The sequence below is a fragment of the Aquila chrysaetos genome, chromosome Z (assembly GCF_900496995.4).
Source record: "Aquila chrysaetos chrysaetos chromosome Z, bAquChr1.4, whole genome shotgun sequence".
Classification (NCBI taxonomy): Eukaryota; Metazoa; Chordata; class Aves; order Accipitriformes; family Accipitridae; genus Aquila; species Aquila chrysaetos.
In genome coordinates this window covers 36,198,280-36,218,068 of record NC_044030.1, presented here as the reverse complement: position 1 = coordinate 36,218,068, position 19,789 = coordinate 36,198,280, and the positions used below count along the sequence as shown (strand labels likewise).

Below are 19,789 nucleotides of genomic sequence, written 5' to 3'. Positions count from 1 at the left end.
TTAAGAAGAAACCAGTACTGGACAATCAAAACAGAACTTTTTTTTTCCAAGGATTTCCTGCCATAGCCCATTTGCAGAGCAGATGTTCTAAACCTATCTGAAGAACATCTGTTATACCCATCTACTATAGTTTATCTCTAATTTATCCAGAGGGGAAAAAAAACCTAGATTCTACAAATCACTGACATCTTCTGTCACTGCCATAGCACTTAATATGGCAGAAAATACTCTGAAGAATAACAAGTGAACTATGTAACAGTACTAGTTGGCATCACCACTCATCAAAGTAAAAGCTTTTATCCTCCTTAATATCATTTGCCTTTCTTCAGGGCTCCACAGCTCCAGCTATTACTTCATGATTAATAGAAACAAAGTTTTTAAAGCAACAAAGCATTCAACGTTCATCTCTTACATAAGAGAACAAATCTGTAGCAGTAGAAGAGTTTCAGTTCAACAAAAATCTTAAAAAAAAAAATCTATGGGGCTTCTAAAAGAAAAAACTAGAGTGCTCATGTCAAAAAGAGAAGATTGATCCTAATTCTTCTCTTCTGAAAGATTAATGTCATCGTTTAGGTAATGTAATATATGCGGAGGGAAGGAGGGAGAGGGCACCACCCTGATGTCTAATAGGAAACATACTCAATAAGCAGCATGATTTATTTAAGTGCACATTTACCCAAGAACTGTCAGGCAAGTGCAGAAATAATGGTGGAGCAGTCCCACAGCATCATTTCTCCAGCCATCTGTGATGACCATAACAGAAAACATTGGCTAGCAACAGCTGATTTTTTATTCATTCTCCATTTTCACGTTTTGCAAAGGGTACTGGGGACCTTACTTGTTTTAGTTCATACAAAATTATCACACAGGCAGAAAAGGACCATGGTTCTATGAATAGAGAGGATCATATTTTAAACTCAAAACTTAAACTGTCCCAATAAGAAAAAAAGCACTCATGTTCATGAGGGTTTAGCAGAGAAAAACCAATGACGCACATGCCTATTATTATATTTAGCATAGAATTTGTACACCAGCTACTCCAGCGAGGCTAACAACACATCAGCAACTTTGCACAGAAGCTGAACACCTCCAGAGAAAAATAAACCAGCTGCCTTTATCACAGACTGTCTGTCTGCTTCCCCAAGGAAAAAGAAATTACACTGAAGCCACCTACAGCAGGTGGCAATCATGTTGCTTAGCCACAGCTGTGGTGAAGCCTTCAATTAAAGGACAGCCTGGCACTTAGTGATGAATCAGGCTTTTTCACAATCACCTGAGTATACCCCTAAGCAATTCTCCTCCGTGTTGTTTCATTAATTTATGTCATATCCTTGCAGGGCAAAACAGTACTTACACTAGATAATGCAACAGCCTGCAGACCTCTTCTCATACGGCTCAGTTCTGCTGTTCTACTGCATGGGAACACCCGCTTGTCAGAGAACAGAAAACACAGATGAGTTAGAGCATGAAGAAGCAAAGGAAATTCTCTCCTGTAAATAAACTTACTTTACTAAGTTGCCATATATGGCAATACTTTTTCTATTCTTTTAAAATAAACACTCTTAGAATCTCATCTGAATTATTCACGTGATGCTGATTAATGCACCCATCTAATGAGGGAGAAAGACTTCAATCATTCTGCCCCTAAATTCATGTCTAAGACCTCAGTTTTATAGCATAACACTGGGTATTTCTGCATTCTTATTTTTTGAGCTTATGGAAAAAAACACAAATGAAGGACCTCAACAAAGATCTAGTTTGCCACAGAAGACTATGCAAATACCAAAAAAAAAAAAGTAAAATCATCACAGAGAATATCAATGTATATTATAGATTCTTCTTGAGTGCCATCTTGCTAGCCAATGATTCCCCTTGCGGTAAAAACCTTAGTTAGGAAAGGACTGTGTGCAAAGGAACTTGTGACATATGTCCTCCAACTTATGTTTGTATAAAAATGGTAAATTTTTAGTAACAAATACAATTATCTCTTAAAACCCCATGTATTTGTTATTGAGGAAATTGATATTGTTCCAAAAATAAACACGTGTAAAAAAACAAAAAAAAAAAACCCCTATCATTTTTCCTTCAATTACTAACTCTAGGTACCACCAACACAAAAAGGTAAGAAAGCAATAAAACCATTATTTCATGAGAAATTTATAGCATTTTTGTGCACAGCTGTTGATTTATATAAGTGGACTTTATACTGCTAGGCAACATGATTAATATACCAGAAAAGAAGGTAAAAAGTAGGTCAGTGACATAGGACAACAGTTCTTCAACTCAACTCGCCTTCCTGCCTCCAACTTGAAGCATAAAATTCATTCCTCAAATTTTGGAGCACTAAATAACACTGTAACTAGATGCAGAAGACAAGAATTATTAGACATTATCCACCCTTGATCTTTACATGAAATTCCCATGACATCTATAGAAATTCCACAGCTGCACAAACCAGAATAAGGTCCGTAGCAAACACAGCTTTCAGGATTTGCTCTTCAATACATATCACAAGCATAAGAGAGACAGCAAATGTTAACATTTTATTCAGTTTGAACATATAAAGGTTATAACTCTCTGAAACAATTTTTTTAGAGCCATCTTGTGGGGAAAGTAAGCAATTTAAAACAATACACGTACTCTAATTGGTTTTCTACCAAAAAGATCAGTGTTCAGTACGACATCTTCTAGTACCCTTTTAAAAAAATAAATGTCTCGGTCACACTGTAAACTTTATACAACATTGTTTAAACCACTGGAACGTGAAGGAAGTGCCTTTATAAACAATCATGTGTTAGAAGATTGGTTCTAGACAGAAAAAATATATATCATTAAGTTAAAGATGCTGTTTTTCTGAAGAATGCTTTTAGGCCAGATTCCATTCAAACTCCACCCAACTGCATCCCAGAAAAAGAGCGCAAAAACCTAGAGAAGCTGAGGTTTCTTTCAGAGCTCGCTTGGCCAAATGAGTAAATCAGATAGAATTATTCAATCTAACTAAAATAGGGTAAAAAAAACCCCAAAACAAAACAAAAAACCAAATAAATCTAAATATAGTAGTAGATTCAGCACTCGAAGCTGAAAAGCTTTTGTTCTTTAACATCCTTAGCATTGCCAAATTATTTGAAGTTTTGGTAATCTTCTGCTAGTTCTGAACAACTTCACACCAGTTGTTTATAAAGAACTCATTAAATGACAGTTTTCTGTTTGCGTACAGGGTTGGGCAGTCAGTTTTGGAATAATTGAAAGTTGTGATGCAGGCTTCAGCTACCTAGAGCGCTGCTGCTTGATCTATGTGTCTTGTCTATGAAGCAAAGCGCTTAAATTTTACCCTAGAGAACAAAAGCGCACATGTAGTCCCTATATCTTACTCGGTTTTAACTTATGCCCTATTAAAATACTTCATTGACATAGAACATTAAAGCGTATCACATGACATTTATCCAATACATAATTATCTTCTATTAATACAAAAGTAAAACAGAATATCACAGAATGCTTTTACAAAGCGCACAATCAAGAGGTGTCACAGAAATATGCACTTTTCAGAGCTGTTACAATCAGTGTATAGTATAGGCTAGCAGGCACCTCTGTTAATTTTTGTTTTGCAAATAAATAAGGATATTTGATAACAAAAGGGTCCTATGGTACCCAAAGCCTCTGACAGATGTAACTAAACAGAACATACTGGCATCCAGATGTGTAACCAGACAATTTTGCTAAGGCAAGCATGAGTATGTCAATTTTTAATTTTACACTTCTACCAAACTTTGAGTGAAAGAAGTTGTACATGTGCGCTTACAGCTTTTCTTCCTCCTTGAAGATGACAATGAGATCAGCTTCCTCCACATCCTCTTTAAACTTTGGAAAGGAGCCCTGACTCAGGTGCACTCGCCTTAATGAGATTTTGGATTTCTTTGAATTTTGGATGTTCTTTGTCAGCTACCAGCTGCAGCAATATAGCTTCACTAGTAGTAACTATAATTCCAGTACGAGCAAGACGCTGAAAGAGAAAAGAGCAGAGAGAGAATAACATGAGATACTTGCAAATGTGAATGAGTATACATTTTGTAAAAACGACAAATGGTGTTTTTAAATACATCTATTAACAAAAGTATTGTCAATTCCATTCCAACATTTCTTAGTAATGCCATTTATAAAGCTAGAATGGAAAGTGACTGTTTTTAGACTTTCCTGAGGAAAAAGGCTGCCCTGGATTGCAAATAAGGCTTCCTGCTTGGACTGGATTCTTCCCCCATGTCAGATTTAATATGCAGAAGACCCACACCCTCTTATATTAACAACCCTTTCCCCTTGCATGGTCCCAAGGATAGCTTTCTTCACTCTCATGCAGATTTGAAAGACCTGGGGAAAAAAGAAAATAGCGAGGTCCAAGCTGAAGGTGTTAAGCAAGAAACTTACTGTAACAATTTCTCTTTCAGGGCTTGTTGTGTACTAGTACTTAGGTCTTTGGACTACACAGCATGCTAGTACTAATAATCTCAGGAGACAGAACAAAAAGCTGCTCTACAGACCTTATAAATCATACTAGCACAACAGTGGCTTCTTTTAACCAACAGCCTCAGTAACTCCTGAGTTAGTTCTCACAGGCTACAGAATAAAAAGCATCGCTGCATAGAAAGCAAAACTGAAAGAGGTCTGCTAGATCTTCTAAGTGTGCAACTAAACAGAGCAATGCTACATGTAGCCCAAACCACAGGAGTTATCACAAAATTTTTTGGACTTTTAAGACTGTGGTTGTTGCTACATAGCAAAGTTATCTTTAAGTAAAGGCTGAACCACCCCCTGACACCCATCAACTTCCCAGCAATTGTACAGATGCTTTGGCAGTTAAACTCTTCATCGATCCAGCTTTCCCTCCATCATCTTCTCCTCAGTTGCATGCTCCACCAAATCTAATAGGGTCCTGAATGAGCCAAGGGAGGGCAAGAGGCAGAAAATACAGATACATTCACCTTCAGACAGGTTTCAATTATAATTACTAAGGGAAAGAGACTCTCCAAACTTTCTAGGGCAGACATAGATCACTGCTGTTTAGTTGTTCCATTACAAAGCAATTGAGGGGGGAAAGTTATTAATTTTAGGGGACCAGTAAAGTATATGTAACTACAGTCTATATAATGAGAAATGAACTAGGCTAGATTTACTCAAGTCAATGCCTCCTCCTTGCAATAATGGCAGCAAGCCTTGCGATATTCTTAAGTTGAAACAAAGCAGATAGCTTCCCCAGCTCCCCTATTCTGTACAATGACACATTTGTTTAAACCACATACACATACAAAAGAGAAAAACAGGTAAATCACAATGAAATATTATAGCAATGTTTTCAAGATGTACTTCTCCAGGAACAAAAAGGGTTTGCTTTTAACTAGTATGGATGAGAGAAAAAACAGACTATTAAAGAACCTTGCCTTCCAAGAAATGTTGATTGAAAAAAGAGAATGTCTTCTCTTCAGAAGTGAAACATACCATAACACGTCAAAGAGGCTGGCATTGGCTTACTTCTAGGACTAAGTATAATTTATATAGTTTTGATATTAGTAGGAATGAATTGATGCACATGCTAAGCATACTGGATTATTTTCAAGGAAAGAAAAAGTTTTCTCAGAACATAGTCTTTCAAACAAAGGAAAGCAGCAAGCGTGTGTTGCATCCACACCACAGAAACAAGTAGAACAGAAAAGAAATCCAGCAGGAACAGACTAAGCTGGCTCAATCTGAGACCAAGCAGTGACACAAGGCACCTTCATCAGATAGGGCAGATACTAAGAACAGCCACAACCTTGGCCAGTTGGGTTGAATTATTTCATGAATGGAAATTTTGAGGTTTTTTGGTTTCTGGGTTTTGGGGGTTTTTTTGATTGCAAGTTTTTGCCTGCTGTCATTTTTAAGCGCACAACAGAAGCAGAGGAAGTAACTCTTTAGGGTCATCCAGGCAGACCTGAAAGCTTTGGCTATCAATTAATTCAAACCACACTTCCTAGTACACCTGTTCAGATATTTGCATGTTTGTCACCAGCACCATCAAAATACATGCTATTAGAAGGGAAATGTGGAGAACTGAAGGGGCGGGTGGGACCAGATGGGATTTATTTGAGGTTGCTGAGGGTTGTTTTCACTACAAGGTCACTCTTTATCATCCTTGAAAGGTCACTGTGAGCAGAGGAGGGCTGTTACTGGGAAAAGGTAAACGTTAAACCCATATTCCCAGAAAGGTAAGGAGAAGGATCCAGGGAACACAGATCAATGAACCTCACTTCAGTTCACCAGGTATGGAGCAAGTTTGCACAATAGACAATGCCAGACTCACTAATTAAAAGAGCATAACTAGAACTGTCAGCTGTATGGTGAGACTAAAGCAGGATTACCCAAATGCTTTGGTATTTTACCAACTTCCCTAAGAAACATATCACCACGGTCAATCAGGATTACTGACATGCCCAGTACGTGCGTCCCTTTCTCCTAGTCTCCTGCTCCCAAGCATGCCCACCTCTTGCCCACAGCAGCATTTTTAAAAGAGGTTCTACGGCACAAAGAGGAGACAATGTTGGCGTGTGCAGCCACAGAGGAGGATGAGGAGGAGTTACTGCCATATAACTGGCTGGGTCATCACAGCAAGCCACCAAACATTCCCCGAATCATATTTTAATGACGACTACTTAAGGGACCATCGCAAAACATTTTCTTTGTGCTTGGTCAGAAAACATTGCAAAGACATACTAAAAAGTTACCTTAACCTGACCAATTTGCCTGGATTACAGCTTTTGCAACCAACCACGCTTTTAAGATGATCGATACCTTTTTGACTAGAAAGAAAACCAAAGCTAGCTAGTCACTGCTTTAACATCTGTTAACACTGCACCAACTTCTACACTTGCAGACACAGCACAAGTGATAATCAAATGTACAAAGACATACACAATAACGCAAACAGATTTCAGTTTTTCTATATTTGTTTTCTCTGCTACTGCTGCTGCACCACATTGACTTGGGAAGTCATGATTCCAGGCATTCCTGCACTCTGTGTGCGTCACTATGCTTTACATGACAGATGACATTAAGCTTCCATTTAATCAAAGTCATGGGTCTCATCAAACGCTATATGCTGGTGATTTCCCTTTAGCCTTTAATTCTCTTATTCATGAGAAACATAAGAAATTAAAAGTCTTCTCAAAATCTATGAAAGAAGTATAAAATGCTGTAGTTATTACTAGTTTCAATTTCAAAATAGTTGTTAGGGCCCAAGGGAAAAATCGAAATACTTAATGTATATATCAGTTTTTGATTTCTAACCGTGATGCCTCTAGGCAAGTTAGAGTACATTATCAAAAAATCATTTGCATGAATTTGCTACCACATAGCTGTATGTGCTTTTATATCTTTTTGTTACATTTATCTCCACTTTCTCAACATTTAGACTAAGCTCCTATAAAGGGGGGGCCAGGAGGAAGTCTTTACTATAATCACAGAGTCTTGAGATTAAGCTTTAATTTGCACTGATGAGGAAGAGCAGAGGGACAGACAGACATACAAGAAGAAGCTTTGAACAGGATCACTTACTATATTCCATTGCATTTCAAGGAATTTCAACAGCAGAACAAATACTGTTTGGAACAACAAAACCAAAAGCTCTATAGCACTTCTACTCTGCTATACAGATAACACTCCATAAGAAAGTATCCTAAAATGCTAATGGTTATACAGAGTAACCTAGATTGCATGAAACAATCACTTTTAAAATCCAAGTGTCCCAAACTGGGTTCCACATATTAAATCATAAGTTAGGGAGAAAAAATAAGTCAGTAATCCTTCTCCACCCCGGAAGCTATTCTGAGAATCAGAACATTCACCTCTTCTCAAGTCTACATTTGTCCACTACTTACTGTCTTTAGAAATTCCTTGTTAGCTTACAATAAGTAGGGAAATTAACATACATACCCAAGGTGGAGAAAGCCTCGACTAAGAAACTTACCTCAAGAGCAAACATTCTGTCCATCATACTTCTTGATGAGGTGGCATCAGCTACTATGTGGACTTCCAGACCTCTGCCAATTAATTCCAATGCTGTTTGCTGGATGCAGACATGAGTCTACAGGGGAGAAATCACAGGCAAAAAACCCACCAACAAACCATTGCTATAAAACATGAGTAGGACAATGCCAAAGTAGAGTACATAATTTATTAGGGTTCAAACACATATTTTTCTACCCCTGACATTACTAGGGAACTCAATGTGCGTTTTAAATGCCAACCAAGTTTGAGACAAGAGCCTGTAGTTTATAAATATCTCATTTCAGATTTTATTATGAGATAATGTCAAAGACAAATAACACAAGAATAATTCAATCTGTAGAGGATATCTGAGCACTAAGCAATATAAATTGACTCTTTTTAATTACAGAAAGTAATGCTTAATACTATTGTGGGCCAACTGACATTACCATAAAACAGTACAAGAACGGCAAGGCACGTACTTCTACTCCAAACAGGACAACGCTGCGCACTCCAGGGATCTCTGCTAATGCTGCTTCAACTTCTGGCAACACCATTGAAAATTTTGTTTTGGGAAGCACAAGTTTAGCTCCTGTTAAATCAATTTCTTGCACAGTGCTGCCGAGACCTTTGGGATACTGTTCCGTTACAATAACTGGAATTCCTAGGAGCCGTGCACCTTGGAGCTGCAAGGGGGCAGGAAGGAAAGCGTGCAAGAAATTATTAAAGAACAATAATGGCAAAGACGTTATTATGTGAAACTGAATAACCAGTAAACCGGCTGTGTTGTAAAATAATAACTTACATGTGTGATCAAAACCCACTACAAGAAAAAAAAGCAAAAACCATACCAGCCGTTGGCCCACGCTGATGATATCACCGAAGTACTTGATGGCAGGCCGGAATCGCTCTTGCATATCACAACAGAAAAACACAGTGCTTGAGGGTGTCAGGTTGCCCAAAGTAGTCATCTAAAAAACAAAATAAAGATAATGTTTTCCATGGTAGTGAAGACCCTTTCAGAAAAGCAGCAGAACAAGAAAAAGCCTGCAACACCTCTGCCAGGTAACAGACTTGTTATTTTAAGTCAAAATAGGAGAAATGTTTTTTAAGCCTGATTTTGGTATGTTTCTAAATTCAAATGAACAGCTGATACCAAGCACTATAGTACAGTCATCAATAGGTAATCAAGATTTTATTAGGTGAGAGACACATGTTAGTGTAAACATACATGGAAACTTCTGAACCCTAAAGTGGGGCAGAGAAGCGCACCCCCTAAAGTACTGTTAAAAAAAAAAAAAAAAAAAGCACCAACAGGAAAATTACATTCCTCAAATTCACTTTTAAATCCACAACTCTTGGAACTGCCATAAAATCAGGATAAATTAAAGTTAAAAAAAAAAAGTCAGACTTCCACTTGCTTTCAATACTCTGCATACACGTATTTTCAAGTTTCATTGTGTAGTCACTTTGTTTTATCTATGACATCTTTTAGCACAAGTTTGCTGAAAGTCCAAAGGCTAGAACGAATGCACAGAAGCTTCTCAGTATTATGATCAGAAACTGAACTGAATACATTTTAATGATAAAAATAATCTCCCAGAGTTTCCCTCGTACAGGCTACCAAGTGGGGTAGAAGTGGGGGGTAAGAAAAAAGAAATCAAATATTGAATTTTCTCATGCTTTGAAAGAGTGCTTTGTATTTGTATTAAATTACTTGCACTACCTGCAGAAGCAAAGATAAGGCTTCAGCTGGAGGCTACAGGGAAAGAAAGCAGTTACATACTATCATATAGTTGTAAGGCAACTCAAGAGGCATTACATCCATTCAGGAGCTTTTCAGCAGATTGACAAATCAAATTGAATAAACTGCTTCTGGAAAGTACCCATTAATTGTATACACTTCATTTCCTGCAAACTAAGGTTGTGATGTTTTAAACCAAAACAAAATTACAAAATCTGTAAAATAGTATATTTTGGAAGAGCAGGGATATATTGGGTTTACGTGACAAGGTTTTGGTAGCGGGAGGATGCTGCATGGGTAGCTTTTGTGAGAAGTTGTCAGAAGCTGCCCTATGTTGGACAGAGCCAGTTCCAGCCAGCTCCAAGACGGATCCACTGCTGACTAAAGCTGAGCCCATCAGTGATGCTGGTGGCACCTCTGTGATAATATATTTAAGAAAGGGTAAAAAAACCCCCACTGTGACACAGCAGCTGGGAGAGAGGAGTGAGAACATGTAAGACAAACAGCCCTGCAGACCCCCAGGTCAGTGAAGAAGGAGGTCGAGGAGATGCTCCAGGCACTGGAGCAGAGGTTCCCCTGCAGCCTGTGGGGAAGACCATGGTGAGGCAGGCTGTCCCCCTGCAGCCCGTGGAGGTCCACAGTGGAGCAGATATCCACCTGCAGCCCGGGGAGGACCCCACGCCGGAGCAGGTGCCCGAAGGAGGCTGTGACCCCTGTGGGAAGTCCACGCTGGAGCACGCTCCTGGCAGGACCTGTGGACCTGTGGGGGACCCACGCTGGAGCAGTGTGCTCCTGAAGGACCGCACCCTATGGAAAGGACCCATGCTAAAGCAGTTTGTGAAGGACTACAGCCTGTGGGAAGGACCCACAATGGAGAAGTTCATGAAGGACTATCTCCCGTGGGATGGACCCCACACTGGAGCAGGGGAAGAGTGTGAGGAGGAAGGATTGGCAGACACGAAGTCTAATGAACTGACCACAACCCCCATTCCCCATCTCTCTGTGCCGCTTGAAAGGAGGAGGTAGAGAAATCAGAAGTGAAGCTGAGTCTGGGAATTGGGAATCCTTAAATATAAGTCCCAAATCTTTCATTGATTCACCACACCTCCTGAGTAAAACATGTTTGATCTCAATTCTCAAGGCTAAAAAACTACAGTAATGGCCATGCTCAACCATACAGAATGGCCTGTTCAAATTGTTGTAAAAATTACTTGTGCATTATAATTGTAAACAATAAATTCCCACACCTCTCAGATTCAATACACCGCTACTGCCAAAACAGCAAAAGTTCATAACCTCAGTTCCTTCAGTCCTTGCTGGCAAAATGGCAATCCTATTAATACAAGCAGTTACGAAGGCAAATGCAGTAATGACCATAAAGCAGATGCTCTAACACTGGACCCACTGATGCCACAAGAAGACAGAAGAGCATCACAACAGGCATCAGGGAAATCTTTTTCACTAGGAAGGTACAGCTGCACTGAAAGAGGTTACCATGGGTGGTGCGATCTCCATCCTTGGAGATTTTCAGCATTCAGCAAAGCAACAGCTGATTTGATCAAGAATTGGATTTGTGTAGGAGTTAGGGAAGGCAGCCCCTAGATATCTCTCCCAAACGACACTTCTGCAATTCTACACCATGTAATAAATGAGGCCTGGGACCAAGAACGCTTGAAAATAAAATTAAATATTGAATAACTGCCTTGTTCTTGAACACCATCCATCTACGTGCTTGAACAATGCAGAAACCAGTTGGTGAGAAGTACTAACGTACAATTGAACATCACAGCAAGCACTTACCGTGACCCATTCTAACTTTGGCACTACCATCAGAGCAGTCAATCGTGACATTTAACTTCCCCATGGCTCAGCGGCAAAAATAGAGTAATTGGAATAGACAATATTTGTAAGTGTGCCTCCTACTCAGAAGATGTGTCATTTTGTCTTGGCATTTACAGGACAAGCAAAGACCATTATTTTCTTCTATAAATCATTCCACCACTCTAATTTTTTTAAGATCACTTTGAACTACTGCAAACCATCATGGATCATAGAGTGATCAATGTGGAGTTAGTCTACTGCCTTAGTATACACCTTCCTATGCCAAGGCAGTGGATGGCACTACCATCCTTAGAGGAACAAGTATGAATAGACTAGGAAGGCCTTCAAGAAGTTGCATAGTCTGCCTCTACAGAAGCATCAACCAAACACAAATATTCTTCAGATACCTACCTGGTCTGACCCATCAGCAATACACAATTTACAGAGCTCCTATACAATCCATCCCACAGCTCTTATCTTTACCTTGCAGTGTCTTCTTACCCACAGCTCCTTTGTTGCCATTTAAAAGCATTATTTCCAGTTCTGTCCATGCTGGATCTGAAATGCAAGAGCATTACCATCCTCCTTCACGTGCATAACCATGCACAAACGTCTATTACCATACCTCAAGACTCAGATCCAGTCTCCCTTTAGTCCTGTCCCTCCCTTATTCTAAAACATATCTAATACTTCCAGTCTTTCCTCCTACAACTCAAATAATTTTCATTGTCCTCCCTGGAGTGCTTTTCAAATTGCAGTCTACAGTGAGGCGCCCAATACTACTATAACAGTAGTACTTCTCAGCCTATAATACTTCTCAGCAGTAGTAGAGCCCCAGAGAAGATTGGTCAACTCACACCCCAATTTGTACTTTCCAGTATGCTATTTGCTCTTTTCATAATTGATACTTACACTCCTGAGGTGCATTTTAGCCTCAAAAATCATCCCTCGAACTCTCCTTCATGTTTTATTTGCACAGTTGATTATTTCTACCTTAGTGTAGGAATTATTTCTACCTTTATTGCGCCGATTTTTAACTGCATCTTATTTCACCTTGTTTCTCCAACTTGTAATGAAAAGCCTGAACTCTGCTCTCTCTAATGCTTGCAGCTCCTCCCAAATACAGTATTTGCTTAAGTTTCAGCAATGACATGGATGACAGAATATTTACAAGCAGTGGATTTGGAATAGATCTTATAGAGCCCAATTCAATATTATTCTGATTTGACAGTAAAGCACAGAAGAAAACTGACTGCCTTTCCAGCCAGGGAGCATCCTCATTACAGACTTCCACTGAACCCATAATCCCATGTGTTTATGTCAAACATCACAGGGAGCTGGAGCAAAAGCTTTTTGCCTGCTTTCCTCTATTATCAAGTTGGTTTAATATGATTTAATTTATGCCTTCAGTTTCATACCAGCGGCACTCTAAAATAAAGTTGGGTCAACTATGTATTTGCTAAATAGAAGCTTTCGCAAAATCTAACACAAATAATTCTTATATTGATTTTCCTATTTATTTCTGATTAACTTGCAGTCTAAATCGAACCATGCAAGACCTGGCAGAACAAGAAGAAACCAGAAGAAATAGATGGCAAGATCAAAATATCAACACTTGTTGGTGTTACTTGGAATAGCAGATGTGGGAAAGAGCGCAGCAGAAAGTAGTTTGAAATTAAGTTTCATAAATAGTAGCAAATGCAGTCCATAAATAAATTCACAGAAGTATCTGCTACATATAAAGGAAAGTTTCCATGTACTGTTTCTTCAGTGTGCCACGTAAGTCCTACCACTCACTCACTCTCAAAGATGTCCTCGGTCCTCCACGGCCACACTGCATCAGGGATATGGGACACGTTCACCTCATGCATCCCCCAGCAGTGAACACCAGGACCACCCGCACTGTTCCAGTGTCGCACCCTACCAGTGAGCTGAGGTGGGGGCAAGCCTACAACCGAACGAATGCCAAACCCTGGGCCAGCACCTCTTTGCTTTCTCTCGAAGGAGAGGTAGGCTGGGCCGCTGCAGGCGCATGGCACCTGTCCAAATCAACCCCAAATATAACACCTACTCAGCCACGGTATCATTAAACAACCTAAATTTAAAAGGAAAAAAAAAAAAAAAACCCCACCCCAAATCACCTGAAGATCCCACACAAGCTGTATAAGCTTCTCCATTACCCTCCATTAGCCACCAGGACTTTCTTCCCTCCAGCTGGAAGTTATCCACAGCACAACCAGAATAGGTATGTCAGATGGACACGTAACCCGATGCAGCTCTTTCACCCAGCTAGAGAAGTCATCTCTAGGACCTTGTCCAGACCAGGATTTAAAGGTATGCTCTCACGAGTTACACCAGCTTTAAATCCTACTCTAGAGAAGGCCTAGGTGGGAAAGGACAGGTGTTTTTTCACATCTATTTCATCTCTGCTGATTATTATTAATCACACAAAATGTGACTGTGATGAAATGCTGTAATTACAGTATCAGCTTTACAACAATATTCACATATACTGGGTCTTTACCTGTACTTTCCCTGTTCAAACTTCAAGAAACCATTGCACATACAAAATGCAATTTTCCCCCGCTATTTGTAATCAACAAGAAAATAGAAGTAGAGAAATAATCCCACATGACATCACTAGGCACCTCATAAATCTCTTGCCAAGGTTACCCACTAAAAGGGCAGAGCAGAGGACCTCACAGCGTTGGTACTTCAAGGATGCCATGAAAATACAACAACGAAAAGAAGCTATCATATTTTCTTCTCCTTTACTTCTAAAAGTAAATCTGTAAGATTCAGTTTTACTTTGTTGCTTACCTTTTAAAGGGGGGGGGGGGGGGAAGAGGAAATTCAGTTTAATGTATTTCAAGGGAAAAATAGGTTACAAGTGTTTCAGCTTAGGAATATAAATATTTATTTTGTGCTAAGCCGAAGTGCTGCCTTTATATGCAATCCAGCATTTTAAAAGGACAGACTTAGCTAAACACATGATGTTCATATAATTACAACAGTACAAAATTCTTTATCAAAATCCAAAATTATCAAAACGCTTGCTGCAGAGTAAAGATACAGAAACAAGGATTCTGGATTTGAAGAAACCTCTCTTTCAGTATTTTCAGTCAGTTTTTTCCCCTCTTTAAAGTGCCGCTTTAAAAAAAAAAAATTATTTAGAAACACTGTATTTAATTGTATCACTAATGTATCCAAGTTTATAATTGCATGTTTAAAAAAAAAAAAGGAAACAACTCCCCTCACTTGACTCAAATCCTGCAATTTATGCTTTGCCTTTTCCTGGTCTTGAGAAAACAGACTTAGGCTCCTGAGTTAATGTTACTTCTATTTCCAAAGCATCTGAATGTAGCAATATTAGACATGTGTAAAAAGAGTGAAAATCTGTGTATAAATAGTTCTGTTTTATTTACCTTATCTTTCAGCAACAATTAAGTAACATTCTGCAAGAAAGATACACCTGAGACATCAACATGTCTTTTAAAAGGAACCCCTGAAGTAGAGGTGCTTTATGCAATGATTTCAATAACAATTTTACCCTTTTAGCTCCAGCATCTTAAGGTTACAAGTTTGTAAATGCAGGGCACAAGTACTGCTGAAGAGGAGTCACCTTGAAGTTATGACAGCAACTGTGAAATAGCCTCTCTTGGGCATATTAACAAATGCTGGCTGAACTCCTCTATTACACGGCTATAATGAGCATAGCTGTCTTGTCTTCTGATCTCTCCAAAGTGTTTTTCCTTTCTGCTTCTCTCCTCCAAAGGCAGCTACAACAGTTACAGCAAAACACGATAGTTTTAGTAGCACTAATTAACTGCATTTAGAGTTAGAAGAGGTTAAAGCGATCCTGCATTCCCCCACCCCAACTGTAAATATTTTTCTGTTAAAACTTTCAAAAATAGTAAATTCCATGAAAAGCAGATGACTCCTTTCTGCTAGTACTTAGTCCCCCAATTAGCAAGCAAATGCCCTCCTCACCCGTTGAGAGAGGCCAAGGGTAAAGTCCCTCCTCACTGCAAGACAGTGGCTGAGGAATCTGAAGAGCAGCAGCTAGGCTGAGCATCAGGGTTTACTGCATCCCACCAGCCTGCCAAACACTGGGTGGCCAGTAAAAGTTCAAGTGGCTGTTTTGCGCCAGGACAGCTAAACCAAACAAATGTACATATATGAGCACAGTACGAAGGCACAAATACGACCAGAGAGCAAATGTCTCTGTATGGATCGAGCCTTGAATTGAGCTGCATGGAGTGACTTTCCAAGGGCAGCATATGGCGATTTCTCCATGAGATTACTGCCCCCGTCAACTGCAGGGACAGGAAATTGAAACAGCCCAGTCAAACACCATTTGGTGCTGACATTTCTTGAGCTACTGCAACAAAAGGCATCCTTCCGTGACAGGTCCGCACAGGAATCAAAATGGGAGGATATTGTTCCACAGCTCACGGGCGCTACCGCCCTAGGGTAGCCATCCCTAACTAAACGCATACATATATTTCATAAAGTACGCACATAAAAATACTGAAATTATTGTCTAGGGATACAGACGCTAGTATCTGTGACTCTTTATTTTAAACCAAATATATATTTCCAAATATGCAAGTCTAATCACATCAGTGAGCAAAGGTTGTGCCTCTTGAAAGACATGTTCAAAATGGTATTTCAACTGACTGTGACACACACAGTGTTGACAAACCTATGTCATGTGTAACTGCAGAGAAAACATTGGGGAGGGAGACAAAAAGGGCATACAATAGTGGCAGTGCATGAATCAACATATGGAAATAAAGTATAATCTTCCCATCAGTAAATCCCAAAGGTCTTAAAAAGCGCAGCTGTGACTTATCAGACCAAATGTTCCCCAAACGAGTGATCTCTGAGCACCTGCCGGTGGCTTAAGGCAAGCTGACTGACATCATTGTGATGTCTCCAGCTCATTCTCAGCTGCTGAAGCACATCAAGGAGGCAACTAAAATAATACACAATTACCATCCTTTTCATATCAACAGTTGCTATTGTCAGAGAATTGCAACAGTATCGGTGAAAGCAGCTAATCAATTAGGCAATTAATGCATTAAATATTGGTTCATCCTGAATCCTGCAGTCAGTTAAAGCTGCGTAGTGCATCTGCACTCTGGGAATGACGTATCCTTCCATGTCTCAACACTGACCTTTTACACCGAGATGTACGTCCTGCTACGAATGCTGGGGCTGCATTTATAGTTTCAGTGCAGAAGCTGTTTGCAAGAGAGTCTTTGCAGAGCAGTGATCTGCACGCACAAGTAAGAAACAAAATTCTGACCTGCACCACTGTTGCACACCCAGATTGCACAAATTCCATTTTTAAAATCCTTGCTTGAATTAAAATCCATACCAACTCTTTTTGCAAGTTGGCAAGACGGTCCCTTCCCGTTTCTCTGGCTGGGCACCCATCCATTCTGTTTCCAACACACAAAGGAGAAAGGTTTTAAACTGAAGACAATAAGTGATGAATGATTAAATGAGTAGTAACTGACAAAATAAGTTATTAAACTAGTTTGGTCTTACTAACCACTCTTTCCATACATAGGGTTAAGGAAAGGACAAAAGACTCCAAAGGCATCCTTGATGTACAGTCTAAGCGAACAGGACACCTTGAGTTTATGGGTTCAAGAGACTATGCTTAAGCAGGGTTTACAAACTGTGTGAATTAGACTGTTTGTGGAAGCATAAAGACAAGATGAGCAACGTTTCAGTTTTTACGACATCACTTTTTCAACTTACTAGTAAAGTTGGCTTGACAAACTAAAACTTCTTAATTATAAATTCAGAAGAATGTTCTCAAAACAATAACTACGTTTTGTTTTTTACAGTTGACTTCATGATGCTGGAGAAAGGAAAAAGCAATTTAGCTTCAAGTGCAACTATTACAGCATGACTGGCACGAACCTCAAGCGTGCATAAAGATATCTTAGTATGAAACACACGTACTGTATCTGTCTGGCAGTCTGGTTTCCTGGTTTACGGCCACAAAACTAGCGAGTTACGAACCTGCAAATCGGAAAGAGCTTTTGGGGGCCAGAAGGGATACAGGAATCCTAGGCACCGGCAAGCCACGAGACCGCGCTCCGGCAGAGCCCTCGTTACCGGCGCCCTTTGAGTTTCCTCCTGGCAGCATTAGCTCCGGTGAAGGCCGGGCAGCACCCGCCGCCTGTTTTAAAGGCGGAAACACTGCTTATTTCAGCCACCGGGCCGTCTTCCCATTCACGGGCGGGCCAAGTAAGTTCTGGCCCGCTGAAGGCAAAGCCCGGTTACCAAACGCGTGCGGCGCGGAGCGCACCTGCCTCCCCGCCTCAGCGAAACAAAAGTTTCCACGCAGGAGTCAGTCAGCGCCGGCGTGCGGGGCTCTGCCCGCGGCTCCCGCCCGCCCCGGGCTCCCCTGGCCGCCGCCACCCCCCCGCCCCAGCTCGCTGCCGCTTCTCCCCGGAGGGCTCGGGGGAGGCCGGGCGAGCAGCCGCAGCCGGCGGAGGGATGGGGCTGCCCGCCCACACGCAGGCACACCTGTGGCGGCCGGCGCTGCCCGGCCGTCGGGTCTCACCTGTATCTGCAGCGGCACCAGGCGCACCTTGCAGCGCTCGCTGACCAGGAAGCCCTTGGGCAGGTCTATGTACTGGCTCCACTCCTCGGCGAAGAGCTGCACCACGAACTTGCGGTGCATGTCTATCTGGTCCCCGTAGAGGCTGAGGAACTTCTGGATCAGCAGCTCGTAGCCGGCGCCGTGGGGCACGCTGGAGGGCCGCGCGAAGACGGAGAAGCAGAAGAGGACGGGCACCGAGCCGCCGCCCGCCGGCGAACAGCCCCCGCCGCCCGGAGCAGCGGCCGCCTCCGCTGCCGCCATCTTCAGGGGCAGCCGCGCCGACCGCAGCCAGCTCGCTGCGGCCCGCGCCGCCGCTCCTCCTCCTGCCGCCTCCTCCCCTCGGCCGGGCGGGCGGCGCCGGCGGCCCCCAATCCCAGCTGCGGCGGCTGCTCCTCCTCCTCCTCCTCCTCCTCGCCATGGGGCCCGGCCCTGCGCCGCAAGCCCTCGGGGCCGGGCGCGCCGCCGGCGCGACTCCGCCGGGCGGGCACCCGCTCTCCCGCCGCCGCGCCTCTTCGGAGGGCGGGTGCCTCCCCCTCAGGCGGGCGGCGGGAGGAGCAGCAGCCCCTCAGCCAAACGTCTGCCCTCGTCCGGGCCGACGGGGAGAGCCCGGGTCCCCCGGAGAGGGGCAGGCAGGGGGCGGGAGGCGAGGGCACCTCCCGCTGGGGCGGCCCCGTCGTGGCCTCGGCGCGGCCGGCAGGCAGCTCGTTCCCTCGCCGGGGCGCAGCCCGCTGCCGCCAAGCTGGTGGCAGAACCCGCTGCGGCGAAGGGGCGTGGGCGCGGGGCTGGGAGCCGCGGAGCCCCGTCGGGCGGAGGCGGCGGCGGGGAAGGCAGCCCCGGCGGGGGGAAGGCAGCCCCGGCGGGGGGGCGGGCGCCGTGCCGGTCGGGTCCGCTGCGGGGACGGGCGCGGCCGCGCCCCGCGGAAGTCGGGGAGGAACCTGTTGATAGAGCCTGAACAGTGCCCTGTTTCTTTCGAGCACGATCCAGCCCGGTCTGAGGTCTAGGTGGGGAACAGTCGTTCGCTCTTCCGGTACCGAAACTGGTTGCTGAGTCTAACACGAGGCTTTCTTCAGAAAAGTCCGTTTCTGAGCAGCCGGAGGTACCTGAGCTGCTGCACGCCGGGGCTCTGAACCTGCAATTGCATCCACAGAGGAGGAGAAGCGAGCAGGATGCAATGCATCCCCACATTTTATCCCAGCTTCCTGTTCTCTACTACATTTCCAGATTCATTAACCCTTTGTGTGCGTGTGCGTGCCAGGAGTGACTGGCAGCTGGAAATGTTGCCCATATTTTTGCCATAATTACCAGATTTTCTGCTGCATTTCAGTGTGCTTGGGGGAAAGGATCTGAGTAGTGTGTTATACTCGATACTCTCCGTTAAAACCAAGTGGATGTTTTCAGGCATTATGCAATGCAGTGGCAACACCTTCAAGGTTAATGTCTGCTTAGCTAAATACCAACAAGCTGAAGCTCGAAGTTGTTCTCGTGCTTTACTGTTGTCGGAAATCTAGAGCTGTCATGTTAAATGACAATACTATATTTTCACTAGTCTGGGGTTTGGTTTTTTGATTCCCCCCCCCCCCCCCCCC

The 19,789-nt window shown here is 42.5% G+C and overlaps 1 protein-coding gene across 1 annotated transcript; it reads right to left on the bottom strand.

Moving 5' to 3' along the window:
* Positions 1-2,530: 2,530 nt before the first annotated feature.
* Positions 2,531-18,581, bottom strand: ISOC1 (isochorismatase domain containing 1). Its single transcript, XM_030005183.2, has 5 exons — positions 18,165-18,581; positions 8,865-8,984; positions 8,496-8,699; positions 7,994-8,110; positions 2,531-4,003 (listed from the first exon to the last, which is right to left on the bottom strand). The coding sequence occupies exons 1-5, from the start codon at positions 18,462-18,464 to the stop codon at positions 3,857-3,859; spliced, it is 888 nt and encodes a 295-aa protein (XP_029861043.1). The 5' UTR covers positions 18,465-18,581; the 3' UTR covers positions 2,531-3,856.
* Between the last annotated feature and the right edge of the window lie 1,208 nt (positions 18,582-19,789).